This window comes from Phodopus roborovskii, unplaced genomic scaffold (genome assembly GCF_943737965.1).
Source record: "Phodopus roborovskii unplaced genomic scaffold, PHOROB, whole genome shotgun sequence".
NCBI lineage: Eukaryota > Metazoa > Chordata > Mammalia > Rodentia > Cricetidae > Phodopus > Phodopus roborovskii.
Genome location: NW_026125278.1, coordinates 2271737 through 2289142, shown reverse-complemented (window position 1 = coordinate 2289142; position 17406 = coordinate 2271737). Strand labels below are relative to the sequence as shown.

Here is a 17406-nt window from a genome sequence, read left to right as displayed (position 1 = left end):
TCACTGAGGAAAAAAAGAAAAGAAAAAGAAAGGCTACACCTTTTGTACTCTGTAATTGTACAGAAGACTAAGCAGGAGGAAGGAGCATGTGAGCTGGAGTGCGGCTTGTGATCAGGGATTGAGGAAGCTGGCATTGACCTTCTCAAGTTAATAGGCATCATCAGTCATATGTCAATGGAGGGTCACAAGTTCCGTTTGCCAGACATAAAAATTACTCCCTTTTTAGCAAGCAGGAACTTTTTTCAACCCTTCCCCCCACAGGGAATGGAAGCTTTTGTCTAAGTGCCTGATGTGGGAAAACGACTATATTATGGAATATGGCACATGGTCCTCCCTTATGGTTTCTTGTTTACCACCCGGAAGTTGCTTTGTATGGCTTATTGTATCCAAATCGTTAAAGCTTAAGACGAGCAAAGTGAGGCCAGACAAATGTTACTGTGAATATGAATAGACCTTCGGGGTCTATAAACCTAGTTTATCAATTTTTTGGGAAGCTCTATCCAGATCTGCTGCCCCTCACTCCAAACCCTCCCCAGTCTCCGAAAGTCTGCCATCAGCAGCTTCTCCCCCTGAGATGCTCAAGATGACCCTATAGGCTATTTAAGGCCTGGTCCCTTGATCAGCCACATGTTTCTTCCTCAAGTTTCTACCACTGGGAGTTGCTTTGCTCATTAAACTTGGACTTTTATTCCTTAATTCAGCTTGGTTTGATAGGCTATGTTGGTGGAGACTTAAAGGGATACAGAAACCTTTCACCAAATATACCTTATTTATCAAGCATATGTTACTCACATAAATTTTTGCAGCAGCTTGGTGTTAACTTGTGTGGGAATAGGTAGAGTTATCATGATATATATATATATATATATATATAGTTCCATAGTTGTGGGGATTTTTTTTCCCCAAAGAATTACCTTGTTTAAAGAGGTGGCCATTTTATACATTTTCATCTTTCAAATACCGAACAAAATTTCCCAAAGGAAAAGGCATAAAGGGACACTCATAAGAACAGTGAGAATCAGAGATTCAAGATGGAGGACAGAGAGAACAGAACACCGGCCTCTCTCTCCAGTAAGATGAGACCACGTGGAAATACTTAGAATACAAATGGGTGAATATTTAAGCAGAGCTAGCCAATAAGAAACTACTAACTGGCTAACAGCTTTATATCTAATACAGCGGCTCTGTGTATTATTTGGGGCTGGTGTGGCTCTGGGACCAGGCCGGCAGGGAAAACCTGCTCCTAACATAATGATGCCTTCAACGTAGCTAATAAGAACTTCCACTTAAAAGCTGACAAAAGCTTAAAAAGGGGTTTTAGAAACAAAAGAACAGAGACAAGAAAGGCTTCTTGGTAACAGCATTTTTCTCAGTTGGACTTCGTTTTGCTAGAGATAAGTAGAAATTTTCGAGGCTCCTTTAAGGGAGGTTTCCCGACTCAGCATAAGTGGCAAAGCAAAGCAAAACAAAACAAAACAAAAAATGCAAGGCTTTTAAAGAGCTCTGCTAGCAACTGAATGATGTGTATGAGAGCTGGCAATGGCAGAGACCACATCACCAAGCAGGCAGCATACACAGCTCTCAGTTCTGGTGGTAAAAGTACCCACCGCCATCTTGTATAGACCGCAGCTAATACAGTTGTGGCTTTCATTTTAGCAATGTTGTTTACCAACCAGAAGAAGATAAAGATTTACAGTAAAGACAGATTCAGATTAAGAAAAACCTCTAAAGGTTTACAGTGTGTTTTAAAATATACATATTGAAAGAGAAAAAAAAAACAGGATAAAATGGTTTAAAAAAGAATAATAAAAAGAGAGTATCTGGGTGTGGTGGCACATGCCTTTAATTCCAGCACTTGGGAGACATAGGCAAGCAGATCTCTGTGATTTCAAAATAAACCTGGTACACAGAGTTAATTCCAGGACAGATAAGAGTTACACAGAGAAACCCTGTCTCAAAAAATGAAAACCTAAAAATAAAAGAAATTGAGTAATTAAAAAAGCCATGTAAAGATGGAGAGAATCTGGATACTGTACAGTATTATATTGTCTTTGTATCATTTGACTGCTGAGGAAATAACAACTGTTAAAACAAATGGTGCTGGATCAATCCAATTTATATATTTTAAAAATGCTTTGACTTCAAAATTTAGGTCTAAGGACAAGTTACTGGGGAAAAGGATTTCTATTTTTGTTTCCACAGAAAATGAAAAGCTGTGGATTCCTTCCAGACTAACATGGTTTGATCAGGCCAGACCCCCTGAAACAGCATCTCAGGTGATCCAACATTCAAAACAGCTGGGACAAGGCAGCCATGCAGACTACAGCCAAGATTTCTGTCTTTTTAGGATCCCCATGACAGCGCCCCTACCAGCAGGAAGCAGTTTGGAAAGAATGAACCCAAATTCCTAAATATTGTCTATAAATATTTGTTTTCATTTAAATGGACTTGGTTATAAATGGTTAATGATCACAACCAATCTCTTTTTAAGGTAAAAAGGGGATTATTGTATAAATATGAATACTTTGTTTTGGAATGGATTTTCATTTAGTGATACAAATTTAAGGTCAATTTTGTGATATGTATATTTCTCCTCTTTTTAGGTATTGTGTTTATATAGCTTATTTAAAAATGTAATGTAGAATTTAGTACAGATTATAATTACCTATGATAGTCAAAACTTATAGAGTTAAGTTAGTTAGGTTTTCAAGATATACAGTGAAATATAGGAGATAGATAGGCATTCTTCAAACCTTTCAAAGACCTACAGAATATGGCATTTAAAATGGTTTAGGGTTTTTCTTGACAGTGAGACATAACTGCTCCTGGCAACACCACCTATGTCATAAAAGAAGGTGGACATTGAAGAAACACATTATGGAGTTTGCCTCCAATATTGCAAGACTAGCCATTTGGGCAAGATACTGCTCTTGTCTAGACTGTTTGACTTTATGCTGTATAAACTGGACATGCAGGACCCACAGAAAAGTGACTGCTGATTCAAGATGGACATTGCTACAGGGTTCCTGCTTCATGAAAGAGTCTGCCAGACAGTCTGCTGGACACAAGGAAAAGTGGCTGAAAAACTGCCAACACAGGTGGACAGTTTAAAGTTTCCTGCTTTGTTGAAGAGTCTGTCAGCCTATGGGCTGAAGATGGAACATTACAGAAGAACTTCGGGTGACTGACTAGGGTAGTTGTCTCTGTCATTTTTAGAGTTTATATATTATCCTTCTGTGGTCTTTGATGGAATTGAAGACAGATAGTTATGGTTACAGTTTTCCTTATTTAGGATTAAAGATAAGTTACATATAAGACTTTAGATTCACAAAGATAGGATAGATGGTGGAATATTTCTTTATATTTTGCTAAATGTTATTAGACTAAATATTGCTAACTGTGGTTCTTATTTGATAACTGTTTTGTTATATATTTTGCTATATTAAGGTTAAAACCCTTTTTATTTTAGACAGAAAAGAGGAGATGATGGGAGATGTCATTCTGTAAATATGTTTCTCTTATTGGTTAATGAATAAAGCACTGTTGGTCAATAGGAAAGCAAGATAGACGGGACTAGGAGACAAGGAGGATTCTGGAAGTAGTAGGGAGGAGATTCAAGATGGAGGACGGAGAGAGCAGGACACTGGCACCTCTCTCCGGTGGACCACATGGAAATACTTAGATTAATAGAAATGGGTTAATATTTAAGACAGAGCTAGCTGATAAGAAACTAGTAACTGGCTAACAGAATTATTAAAAAAAAGAATAGTGAGAGTTATGAAAAATGAGAGAAAAAGGTGCTGGAGAATTGTGATCTGCAAAGTCAAAATGCCAGAACTTTGTCAAGCAGCAATGGTTGCCATTCAGTTCACTCCATAAAGTCAAGATCAGACAAGTCACATTGTTATGGGTTGAGTTTGGTTCCTCTCAATTACATATGCTGAGGTCCTAACTCTCAGTACTCAGAATGTGGCCATAGAAATAGGGTTATTGGTGTCTGATTGGCTGAGGAGCTAAGAGCGCTGACTGCGCTTCCAAAGGATCCAGGTTTGATTCCCAACACCCACATGGTGGGTCAAAACTGTCTGTAATCCAGTCCCGGGAGGTCCTACACCCTCTTCTGGACAGTATTGCTGCACATAGTGCTTAGACATACATGCGGACAAAACACTCATACACAAAATAAATTAAAAATTTGACTTGTTAAAAAAGAAAGAAGAAAGAAACAAAGAAAGAAAGAAAAAGGTCGGGTGGTGATGGAGGAAGCAGAGGAGAAGCATGCCTTTAGTCTGAGCACTTGGGAGGCAGAGGCAGGTAGATCTACAGAGTAAGTACCAGGACAGACTCTGAACTACACAGAGAAAACCTGTCTCAAAAAAATAAAACAAAACAAAACACTGGGTCATCATTTAAGGGGACCTCTGGACACAGAGAGAACCTTGTATGAAGGGCATGGCGAAGGATGCCAAAATCCCCAGGAAATCACTGAAAGTCAAGGAAGATGTTTCCTTCCCTCCTGAGGAAGAAATATCTCTGCTTACAGTGGTCTCAGCCTTTTCAGCCTCCAAAAGCAGAGAAAGAAACAAAACAACACTTGTGTCTTAAGCATTTGCTTTGTTAAAACAAACAGAGGAAATCAGTTGACTAGCTGTATTAATCAGGATTCTCTGGAGTTACAGATTTCCTATATATATACACACACATATGGGAAATTATTGGGATGACTTACAGGTTGAGTCCAACAGTGGAAGGCTAAGTCCAAGAATCCAGTAGTTGCTCAGTCCCACTAGGCTGGGTGTCTCAGCTGGTTCCTGTTTATGCTGGGATCTCAAGGGAGGCTCCAATGCCCGGGAAGGAATAGGTGTGAGAAGGCAAGCAAGTAAAGAAAGACTGACCGGCCCTTTCCTCTTCCTTACATAGGCTTCCAGCAGAAGGTGTGGCCCAGATTAAAGGTGTGCCTTCCTGCCTCAAGACCTGGATTAAAGGTACGTGCCATCTCAACTCAAGGTCTGGATCAGCCTTAAGGTCGGGATCGACGGCATGTTGTCTGGGATGGAAGGCATGTTGCCTCAAGATGTGGACCATATGTCTGCCCTCCATTTCTGGATTTTAGTTCATTCCAGATACAGTCAAGGTGACAATCAAGAGTCGTCACACTATGAAAGGTAAGAAGCCACTGAAAATGCAGAGAGGTTGGTTAGCTGATTAGAACTACAATGAGCAGGAGAGGTTGGAATGTTGCAGGTTCAGAGCCTAATTACAATTTATCTCAGGTTGTCTTCAGCCCTCTTAGGAGACTCAGTATCTGCCTTAGCTTCTTTGTGACTAACTGATGAAACCCTTTGAACTGTATTTACCTAACAGATCACTAGCTTTGCTAAGCAGATGGCTGAGTGTCTGCCATAGGTAATACCTGAGGCCCATAGAAGAGACTCCTGCCCCCCCCCCCCACACACAATACATTGCTTTATCATCCCTACCTAATGTCTTGACCGATGTATATTAAAAGTGTCTTCATTTAGGATTAACTTTGTCCATTACCATACAAGATTAACCAGTGGGCAGTGGTGGCACATGCCTTTAATTCCAGCACTTGGGGGGCAGAGACAGAAAGCTCTCTGTGCATTTGAGGCCAGATTGGCCTACAGGTCGAGTTTCAAGACAGCCAGGCCTGTTAAGCAGAGAAACCCTGCCTCCCTCATTCCCCCCAAATTCATCAGACTATAATCACACTGGAACACAATTTTGGGTACCCTGAATCAGTATTCCATGGTTATCCATATTTGGCTCCTGAATAAGCTATCTCTTATCACCTTTGAGGTGAAGTTTGTTTCTTTACAGTGACAAAGGTCATAGGACACTCCTCACAGTAGGGACAACCAGATTCAGCTGCTGGTGCGAAAGGCGGTTGTGAGACAGAGGCAGGCAGGTCTCTGAGTTCAAGGCCAGCCTGGTCTGCAGAGCAAGTTCCAGGGCAGCCAGGACTGTTACACAGAGAAACCGAGTCTTGAAATACACATACACACAAAACTATTTTCTGGGGCAGACCCAGGACCAGGACGTTAGAATGAAGCTCTAGATACATAAGAGAACATCTATAGGTCTAGTGTGACCTTTGGATGCAGCTATTTTCATCAGTTGCATTTCAGGTACGGCACATACATGAACTGGCTGTAGTACACAAAGTTACCATTATAACCACAAACTACCTAATATTCCGTCAGCTTGAAGGGAAAGGCTGCTACTCCACAGCCTCACCACAAGGTGGCAAGGATGGCCAAGGTAAGGAAAAGCTTCAGCAAAACTAGGTCCGAAAATGAAAAGAATTACAACCTCAGTGTCCGCTATCAAATTTCAACTGCATACATTTTAAGGACTTAACCCATAAGACCTAATTCAAGTAGGTGGGATGAGACGGGAGGGAGGGGCTGAAGCGGAGGAAATCGAGGTTGTCAAATCTATTCAGTAGGAGTCTTAATCAAATCTTTACCCAGAGGAGCCAAGAAAGGCCAAACACAGAAAGAGCAAAGCTGTATAAGGTGTTTGAGCACACACACACACACACACACACACGTAAGTGCATATACATTTTGCTGCATCTTTATTTTACTTGCTTTTTATATTTTGATGTTTCAACGCCCACAGGGATGACCCTTCCTTCCTTCCTTTGCTAGTATTATTACTACCTCTTAAATGTCTTTTTTGTTTGTTTGTTTAAAACACACTGGAAATGCTATATTAAAACCCAATAGCATCCCTCCAACCTAAGCTGTGGTTTCTTTTGTGAAGTACACAGCCGTTACTCGGGCTTCTGTGAAATTTAGAACTCTCAGGATGGCAGGGGACATTATCAAGGACATAGGCTTTTCCCCCTCCTCCCCCCGCACATCAGATACCACTGACAATCCTAGCTATCAGACCTTAGTCACACGGGACACAAACTAAATCCGCATCTCCCTTGACATGAAAGAGAACCGTAAGGATGCTCACAGCCTCAGAGAAAGGGAAAGGAAAGTTGTTACCTCCAACTCATAGGTAACAGGCAGGACCTTGAACCTTACAGCATTTTGCTTCATCTCTGTTTCCATCACACGAGAATAAATACAGCCACACTTCCCAAATTCACTATCAGAAGGACTGAAAGTTGGAGCACTCGAAATTGTCTCTAAAGCACCTTAGGCCTCACGATCATCAGGGAAATGAGAATTAATCACAATGCAGCAATTAAGATGCTTGCAGGTACTCAGTGTTGCTAACAAAGACACAGGGCAACTGGGATACTGGTGGGAAGACAAAGGGGTCCAGACAGTTTGAGAAATGTTTCGGCAGTGACCTAAAAATTGAACTTACTTTAAGTGCAATTAAATATGATTAAAAATAAATCATACATCTCACTGTAACATGTTTACAAGATAATGAAAAACTATGTCTAATACATCAATGTACAGAGATACTTTACAAGTTTAGGCATAGAAACCCAAACCCAGAGACAACCAAAAGGCCTGTCAAAGGGGAAAAAGAAAAGCCAGCAGGTGCATCTCCATACTGAACTAGTGCTCAACTTCGAGGGAGGACTCTCCAGCATGTTACATTTAAAATCATTGTATGTATGAAAGAAACACACACACAAGCAATGGTCTATATGAAGTGTTCTTTGTTCGTTTTCGATTTTTGAGACAGAGTTTCTCAGGAGCTATGGAGCCAGTCCTGGAACTCGCTCTGTAGACCAGGCTGGCATCGAACTCACAGAGATCTGCTTGCCTCTGCCTCCCAAGCACTGGGATTAAAGGTGTGTATCACTACAATCCCCTCATATTTTTTATTTATATAAAGTACCAAAATTGAACTAATCCTTAGTGACAACGTGCAAATCAAAGGACCGGGATTCTATCTCAGCAGGGGAACATTTGCTTAATGTGTGCAAGGCTCTGGGTTCAATTCCCAGCACCACAGTGATGGGAGATGTCATTCTGTAAATATGTTTCTCATACTGGTTAATGAATAAAGCACTGTTGGCCAATAGGAAAGCAAGACAGGTGGGACTAGGACACAAGGAGAATTCCAGAAGTAGTAGGGGTAAGTCAACATGTAGAGACTTGAGAGAACAGAAGTCCAGGGCCCTCTCTCTGGTAAGATAAGACCACGTGGAAATACTTAGATGAATAGAAATGGGTTAATATTTAAGATAGAGCTAGCCAATAAGAAATGCTACTAACAGGCCACAGCTTTATATCTAATACAGTGTCTCTTGTGTGTTATTTGGGTCTGGTGCAGCAGAGGAACCAGACCGGTAGGAAAACTAGCTCGTAACACCACAGGGTGAGGCATGAGCTACAGAGGGGCATAGAGGACGTTTTAGGGGTGATGGAGATGCTGTGTGGTTGCTTGTGGCAGGGATTTCATGGTACATCCCTCCCTCAGCAAATAATTGATCTTTGAATTGTCATCCTAAAGCTGTAGTTTGTAGTGTCTAGACAGAGCTGATTTGAAAATGTTGTCAGGGTGTTCTAAAATAATGCTTCCTTTCTCTTTCTGTTAAAAAAAATGTTCCTCAAGCAAGCACTAACAAAATTATGTCACATATTTGAGATCCTCAAGTATTAGTTACAAATTCAGAAAACCAGATGGATTACTTTATTTTCCCACTAGATGGCAGCACAAACACAAAATGCTCCTACAATAACGGAAAAACTTAAATGTAAAATTCAGTGAGTGGGCGACTAAATTTAAGATGTAAGAATGAGGCAATTATATCCCATGCAAAGGTGTGTGTATTTAACTGAAACTTTTAAGGAACACATACTTAACTGCTCTATTTTATATGAAATTATTTCTAAACTGGGTTTTGGTGGCTCATTCCTGAAACCCTACAGTGCTGGAGGCTGAAGATGAATAATCAACTCTAATTTGATGTTATCCTGACCTGTCTACCATGTTTCAGACCAGCCTGGGCTACATAGTGAGGCCATGTCTCTATCAACATATAAGTTGACAGACAGGCATGGTGATGTATACCTCTAATCCAAGAACTTAAGAGCTGGAGGCAGGAGGGTCAGTTCAGGGCTGGCCCCAGCTATCTAGTAGGTTCTCTGCCAGCCTAGGGTATACAAAACCCTGTCTGAAAACCAAATAAAACAAAACCAGCCTGCCAATAAATAAGACGTGTTCAACATCTGTTGACTGAACAAGTGAGTGATGAGGAAGGACTCTTGACTCTGTCTGAGAGATGGTACCAGAGGAAAATCTTAGGCCTCGGTGGGAAGCTAGGCATTGGTCACAACACACTTCACAGGATGATCCTAGGAGGGCAGGGAGTATGAGCTATTTTAGACATCCCTAAATTGAAGGCAAACAGATAGCAAAGTCTGCTTCTGGAATTTTGACTGACTTCAACCTGAAGAAAAAGCAGGCTGCCTTTATTTGGATCAGTTCATTTACTTCATGTAAATTTGTGCTAATTGGCCTCTTTGAACTCATCATAGCTGAGGATACAGCTAAGCAGTGGGGGGGGGGGGATTCCCAGCAAGTATGAGGACCCAGCTCCAATTGTGAGTGGTCTGATCTGGGATCTAAATTCTTAGTCCTCTGCAACAGCAGCAAATGCTCTTAAGGCTGAAGTCCTCTCCAGACCCTCCAACAACCTTGCTGTGAGTTTTAATGAAAAGCCTCTGATAAACTGTGGGAATGTTTTGTAACAGGGTCAATCCTTAAAATGACAGTTGTTAAAAATTAAGCCTAGAGTCAACATGTAGTTCAGTTATTCCATTCCTTGGGGGAGGTAGTGGTGAAGTGTATGTCATACAGCGGGTTGAATAACACACTGGTGGTGAGTCTTGTCTTAGAAGTAGATGAGATGACTTAGACATGTAGTTTTCCAGACCAAGGATCAGCGTTTCTTAGAGTGTGAGTCAAATATGTGATCTAATATATTCCACCAATGATAACCACACACACACACACACACACACACACACACACACCTTTCTTGTTTGTTTTTTGAGGCAGGGTCTCTCTAAGTAGCTCTCTCTATATATCCTGGAACATTCTATATAGACCAGGTTGGCCTTGAACTCACAGAGACCCACCCATCTCTGCCTCCCAAGAGCCAATGCCATGATTCCCCGAACCGTTTTCTTTTCTTCTCATTACCACTGAGTGATTTCAAAATAAATCCTGGACCTTACCTCATTATACTTGTAGCCAGAGAGATAGCCTATGCTAAACACAAAGAACTCGTACTTGAGCATGGGAGAACTGAGCATAGTGAGAATTCACTATAGTCAGGATTCCACTTTCTCATTTGTAGCTCGCAAAAACCCACATTCGAGTTGAACATTTTTGTGAACATACAGTAAGAATGCCCAACATAAAGAGCCACAGGCAAGCAAGGTCAAAGAACCAAGGTTCTTGTCACTGATGAGACAGACTCCTTCAGCCCACATAACTGACTTCCTCAAATTCCACTAAATTAGTGGACTTACTAAAAGGCCCTGGGAAATTGCATCTTTTTAAAAGCGAACGTGAGAAAATACATATAATAAAGTTTTCTGTCTGTGATAAGCAATACCTACGGCAGAAGTGGAGAATCCAAGGGCGTTCGAAGAATAAATTTTCTTTAGAAGCTTCTCTTGGCTGCCAAGGGAGCAGAGTCTCCTCTGGACCAAAAACATGCTAGAAAAGAGAAACAGTGTGTCAGTTACATCACCAGCAATCACGGAGGGAGTCACCTGTGTCAGTTACATCACCACTAGCCTGAAGCAACACAAGCTTACGTAAATATGAATATAGTAAAAGTGTTAAAGTGTTATTTATTTATTGTGAGTTGTAGGAGTGCATGCACAAGACTGCATGCATGGGGGCATGCATGCGAGTGTGGGGGTCACAGGACACCTTGTGGGGAGAACTCAGCTCTCTCTCCTTTAGACATGTAAGTTCTAGATATCCAACTCAGGCTGTCAGGCTTGGCAGCAAGCATATTTACCCACTGAGCCATCTCACCTGCCTGGAACACATTTTTGACAACTAAAGAAACTTCCTTCCCTCCCTTTTGGATTCTCATTCTGTTCTATATCATTAACTTCTGGAATCATCCTAATGCTACTCTTCTTAATCTTATAAACATAGACACTGTGAAGGAAATATACAAGTGATTAGAATCAAAATGGAGTCACCTGTGCCAACCAGAACAAAACAAAGCAGGGAGGTTATAAAGCTACAGTTGTTACAGCTCTGTGCCTATAACAATTAGCACAGAAGACTATCACAGAATTTCATATTCATTATGAAAGTTTTGCCGATAGCTTAGGCTTGCTTCTAACCAGCTCTAAGAACTTAACCCATTTCTTTTAATCTACACTCTTTTACGTGGCTTGGTTACCTTTACTTTGCAATGCCAATGCTGCTTGCTCTGTGTCCTGCTTCCCCACCCTTCTCCTTCCCAGCGTCCTCTGTGCCTGGAAATCCTGCCTAGCTATTGGCTGTTCAGCTTTGTATTAAACCAGTCACAGTGACATATCTTCACACAGGATTAGAGGGCTTCAAAGCAATTTATGTAACCCCCTAGTTGTGTCATTTTAAACTTTCCCTTGTGTGCTGAGCATGGCTGTATATACCTGTAATTCCAGAACTCATTAGAATCAGGCAAGAGAATCATATGTTTGTGGCTAGCCTGTGCTATGAAGCAAGACTGTTTCAAAATACGGAGGGACTGGGATACAGCTCAGTGATAGAGTGCTTGCCTAGTACCGACAAGGTCCCGTGTTTAATACTGGCTCTTAAAACAAAACAAGACCCCTAAATCCACTTGGGTTCCCCATGAATATGCCCATACTTTTCTACAGCACTACCTTCTCCTTGTGTCCTGCTATTCCCAAATAAAGGCTAGTATTTTTGGTAAGTTTTCTCAGACCCATTGATGTCTTATTGAAATTGACAACACTTGCCATTTAAACCTGGATATCTGTAAAGATATTCTAAATTAAATATGTAGTTTTTAGGGCAGGTATGATGGCACACCCCTTTAGTTCCTGTTCATTTATTTCTTTTGAGATAAGGTCTCGTGTAGCCCAGGGTGTCCTTGATCTCTAGCTGTGGATGACCTTAAACTCCCTAGCTGTGGATGACCTTGAACTCGACCCTCTGGATTTCACCTCTCATGGGATTACAGGTCTGTACCATGACCTCTGGATGGCTTTTGCTTTTTAAATACATGTGTTTTTTGCTCCAGTGCAATTAACACTGTATATTGATATTTACTAATAGACTCAATAAATAGATACACTCAGATGTCATGAAGCTGGAAGGGACAAGATAGCCAGCTTTTGATATTTCTCTAAGCACAAAGGTTTGTGAAGAAAGCTAGGAAAATGTGAATCAGAGTGACCCAGCCTGTCTAATCACTGCACACGTCATATAAAACCCAATACATATGGTCAACAGAGAAATCAAACTGCCAGTCTATTTCTCTAAGCACAAAGGTTTGTGAAGAAAGCTAGGAAAATGTGAATCAGAGTGACCCAGCCTGTCTAATCACTGCACACGTCATATAAAACCCAATACATATGGTCAACAGAGAAATCAAACTGCCAGTCTATCCTCTCGTGAGTGGACTGATTCAGAAGAAGACTGTGAGCAGCCTAGAGATTCAAGTATGGTGAAGGCAAAATGCAAACCTCAATGGTAGGCAAAGCATTTAAAACTCAGTTTTAAAACGTGTAACGTTCAGTGCTCTGAACTTACATCCTACCCATCGAGTTACAAACCTGAGGTACACGCACGTAAAGAATAGAGTTTAGTGAGTTTGACAAAGTCAGGATCTTCAGTTTAGCTGCAGACTCAGGCCACCTCTGAAAGGGCTAGTGCTAACAAGCAGGTACCTGTTTGCTTTCACCACACGCCGCACCTGCTAGTCCACTTCCACGATATTTATAAAGTTCACTAATTGCAACATAAGTGCAAAGAGGCATTCAAGGCTATAAGAAGAGAGGAAGCATGGGAAAATTCAAAGTTCATCAGCAGGAGTGAAGAGGCACCATTCAGAAAAGGCTTGAATGCTGTGGCGAAGTGGGATTCGTGTAATCCTAAATTTCGTGTATGGCTGCTTGATGTTGGAATTGGGACACAGCCCACTGGCAAAACTTTTTAACAGATTTACAGCCTGGGCAAGCTTCCCCCAGTGTCACCTGCCCATCAGGTGGTGCTGAGGAGCCCCCAGCTGGAACGTGGAACGGAGCTTGGACCAAACAGTGGCTGGCAGCTCAGATCTGCAGTAATGCTTGGCCCTCAGATACTGCTGATGAAACTGCTTTTGTCTTTTGGAACACTTGGAAAAGATAGACTCACTCTTCGGGTTTAACCGCCCTAGTTTCCTTTTTCAACCTTGAACTGTACGTTACCCGGATGGGGGAGGTAGCTCAAGCCTGTCCTGGGCAAAGCCCTAGCTTCCAACCCAGGCACCAAATAAAACAGAGGTAGTGGTGCACATCTGTAATTCTATCACTGGGGAGATGGAGACAGGAGGATAAAAAACGCAAGATCTCCCTCTGCTACATGATTACTTCGAGAACCAGAGACTGCCTCCAAAAACCAAAAGTCTATCACGGATGAGCTGGAGTCAGCGTTATCCTCTCAAGAATGCATTCTAAATACCTCAAATTACACAATCAAGAGTAAAAGAGACAAGAGAGGACTGGGATCCAGTTATCTCGGAGCCCCCCCTTTTTTTTTCTCCAAAGAAGACAATGTCAACCGCAAGGTTGACCCTGCTGTGGAGGTCCCAAGGAAGTCTTTTAGGGGAGCTTCTCCAGCCCGCCAAATACCCCCTCTGGCTCCTGACTTTGCAAACTCCGCAGGCCCCGGGCCGCGTCACCGCACACCATGTTCCGCGCTGGCTCACCTCACTGTCCAGGTTCGAATGCGCCCCTGGCCTCAGTCTGGAGGTCCCGAGGTGTTGAGGGGCGGGGCGGGGGGGGAGGTCCTAGGAAATATCCACTTTGGGCTCCGGCAGCCCAAAGTGGAGGGTGGAGGGGCGGGGTGGGGGCGGCGTCTGGCTCTGGCCAGGGGATTGGCCCCGGCATCCGGGCTAAGGTTACGGATTGGCAGCGCGTTCTCCAATCCCGCAGCGCACAGTGAGAGTGTGGAGGAAGCAGCCAGCCTGGGAGGACGGGGCGTGGACTCTGATGAGCACCCGGGCCAAAATGGGTGTGTGCGACCGGTTGGGGCGCGACTGATTTGGTTGGGTGGGTAAATCTCGCCTGCGGGTGGATTCGCAGCGGTTCCGGTGAGAGACAGTGGAAGGCACTCGCTCGGTCAGTGTACAAAAGGGTTTGCAGGCTTGTAGGTGTCTGTTTGTCCCATTTGATGGGGCGAGAGGAGGGAGACCGAATCCTTCCTTTGGAAGTGTAAAGTGATGGGCGGAGGCGAGACGGAAGCGGGCAGACACCTAGTAACTGTTAAGAGTCCAGCTTAGAGTTTAGATTTTTTATTCTTGCTTTCAAAGAAGCCGAGGTGTGGAGGGCATAAGAGTGGCCGAACATGGGGATCATGGCTGGAGGACAGAGCAAAAGCAGGCTTTGGTAGGACGCCCTGTCCTTGGCACAAGGAGCCTCTTCCATGTTTTGGCATGATCGTTAATTGAGCTCATGGTAAGCAAGGGCTCAGTGAAGCCCCCGAATTGATGGATCCATTAGTGGGAAGGGAATTTTCATTATAGGTATGAGAGAAATAGCCAGAGGCCTTTGGGAAAGCCAGAGCGGTCAAGGCTACCTCTCAGGGCAGACTGGCAAGGGGTGTGTGTCTCGAGAGCAGAGGGAAGAGCAGGGACAGGGACAACCTAGTGGGTTATAAAGATAACCGGTAGCTGCAGGTGTGTGTGTGTGTGTGTGTGTGTGTGTGTGTGTGTGTGTGTGTGTGTGTGTGACACCCTGTGAATTGGAACAAACTAGAAGTTTAGGGTAGAGGGAGAGGGGGTTTGAGGACCCTGTGGCTTTGGTATGCACCGTAGGTCTCAATAGGTGAGTGCCTCTTCCTAGCAGACAGAAACTTTCACAGCCTCTGGGGACTTCTGAGAGTGAGCTTTGTCTCTCTGCCAGCAATCCTAGTCCAGCTTGAGCTGAGCCAAGGCCTCGTTTTTTGACCAAGTCAGTGGGTCGGTCTATCCATTGTGGTGGGTTCTTGGAGTGTTTCCCTTTGAGGCCAAATCTGTAGTTGGTGTTTCTAGACATTACTATGGTTGGATTGGGAAACACCAGAGTTTATTCTGAAGACTTTAAAGGTTAAGTGGCTGTTCTGTTGCTTTTCTCTTTCTGTTTCTCATATAAAACGATTACAGTAAGCTGCCAGCTTGTTATTTGAAAGCATGGACTGTGCATGAGTACTGTTCTGAGTTTCTGAAGAGTGATGAAATGCTGTGTTCCTTCTTTCTTTGATTTGAGGTTTCCCTGTCAGTCTGAACATCATCTGGCAGCACTCTTGGAGACAACATGGAACCTACAAGTCGAAGTCTTTTGTCTTGTTCTGTTTCTGAGCCAGGATCTCACCTCAAAATCCTTCTGCTTCAGCCTCCTGAGTGCCAAGGCACACAGGCATGCAACACAATGCCCATCGTGCAAGTTCTAAATCATCATTTCCCATCTAGGCTGCGATGATGATATCGGCATTAGATTAAACGTTTCAAAAACTTTAACAGACACCATGCATTTACCCACAGAAAGGTTGCTAATGGTAACTGAATATATCTCTGTGGATGTATATTTTCTCTGGATTGAATGATGTTTAGCTATTAGCATTTAAACTAATCAGTCATCTTTGGACTGTTTTTTTCTTATTTGCGAGTTTTGACTTTACATAGTAGTATGGTAGGAAAAGTGATTGAAAATGAGGTGTATATGTAAACTAGAATGATCAAAACTGTACTTGGGGAAAGCTCAATATAGCCTTCCTGACAAGGATTCATTGCACAGCATCACACAATGTGAACACATGCAAGCATCTGCTGGGTTAGGGTTAGGTGGGAATTGGTCTTTGATGAGGAGTCTGGTTACCTTCTCTCTGTGACTAACTCCTGGTCCACATCCATGAAGGGGCATGTAACCTTTCAATGGATGCTCTCCAACAGGCTGTAGGCTCTCAGCCCTGCACACTGTCCATGAAGGCTCCCATCTTGCCTCCTCTGTCGTGCTGTGCGAAGTCCTTCTGGCATCACCACTGCTTAAAATCACTGTTTCAGGCTCCCTGCCCATTTGGACCTCCAGGTAGTTGACTTACGACAACTCAGGTTCTCTTGTTCTTAAGGATTGGATGGTGATGAATCGCTTTGTGTAAAGGAAAGCAGGGACAAGAATATGAATCTATGATTAGGTGCCAGGGCAGAGGGGCTGAGCTCAGGCAGGCAGTAGGTGGAGGGAGCGCAGGGGTGGGGAGGGAAGGGGGGGCACACTCTCCCGGACAGTGCACAGCAGCAGCCTCCCACTCCAGCCTTCCCTCAGGCCACATTGCTTCCAGCTGCCTTGACCTACTGGAAGCCCCCATCTTTGCAGCTCTTAGGTAGGAGACATAGCCGTACGAGTCGCGAGTGCAGGATCGCTCTGGCCAAGAGGCGATGAGTGTGGGGGGCTTGGGGCAGGGGCAACCTCGGGCATTAAAAAAAAAAAAAGAACATAATCATACATCAAACTCCTGAATATTCTTGTGTTGTATAGTAATCCCGTAGCAAACATTGAAGGAGAAGCATTAGAAGCGGAGTCAGGGTGATATAACACTACTAGATGATGCTGACATAGCATTTACTATGTTTCAACTACCCCATTAGGTTCTAATGGTGCTATGGTGAGCAATAACAACAACAAAATTAAAAAAGACCCAGCCAGCGGGGTCTAGGGAGTAATGAAAGCAACAGCCATTAGATGGCGCACTTTGCTGTTGAATTTCACACTTCTGGTAATGTTGAGTGCAAGATACATCACTAAAAGTGTTTGGATGGATTTGGTAGGTTTTCACACTTCCCACCTCTTGCCTCCAATTTTGGATTCTCTCTTTTTTTTTTTTTGTTTCTTTTTCTCTTCTGCTGGTCCAGCCAGGAAATATATTTAAGACATACTACAGAGATGTAACAGCATATTGTACAGTCAAGTAAGAAGTTTATTCTTAATCAGAAAGAGCCTCCCCTCTTTAGGGCAACTAGTTTCCTGTGAATATTTGTTTAATATCTTTATTCATGGTTAGGCTGTTAGTTATTTCCAGTTCTTTTAAATTAATTAAATAGCTCATTAATTTTATGTATAAAAGTGTATGTATGCATATCACGTATGCATATGCCTGGGCCCATAGAGGTCTGAAGAAGGCACCAGACTCCCTGGAACTATAGGCAGAGTTTTCCTGACCTGACTGCTGGCTCTCAAATAAACATAC

At 42.9% G+C, this 17406-nt stretch overlaps 1 protein-coding gene across 4 annotated transcripts in view; it reads right to left on the bottom strand.

Annotated features, from left to right (window-relative positions):
* Kyat3 (kynurenine aminotransferase 3) overlaps nucleotides 1-13950 on the bottom strand; it is a 41940-nt gene extending 27990 nt beyond the window's left edge. The window contains exon 1 of one of the 4 annotated variants that reach the window (XM_051194670.1): nucleotides 13895-13950. Coding sequence is in view for 1 of the 4 variants with exons in the window: in XM_051194657.1 (XP_051050614.1) it covers nucleotides 10572-10670 (99 nt within the window). In the remaining 3 variants the exon portion in view is untranslated. Of the gene's footprint in view, nucleotides 1-10567; nucleotides 10674-13894 lie in introns of those variants that run through there. The other 3 variants (XM_051194664.1, XM_051194657.1, XM_051194679.1) reach the window with 3 other exon arrangements.
* Between the last annotated feature and the right edge of the window lie 3456 nt (nucleotides 13951-17406).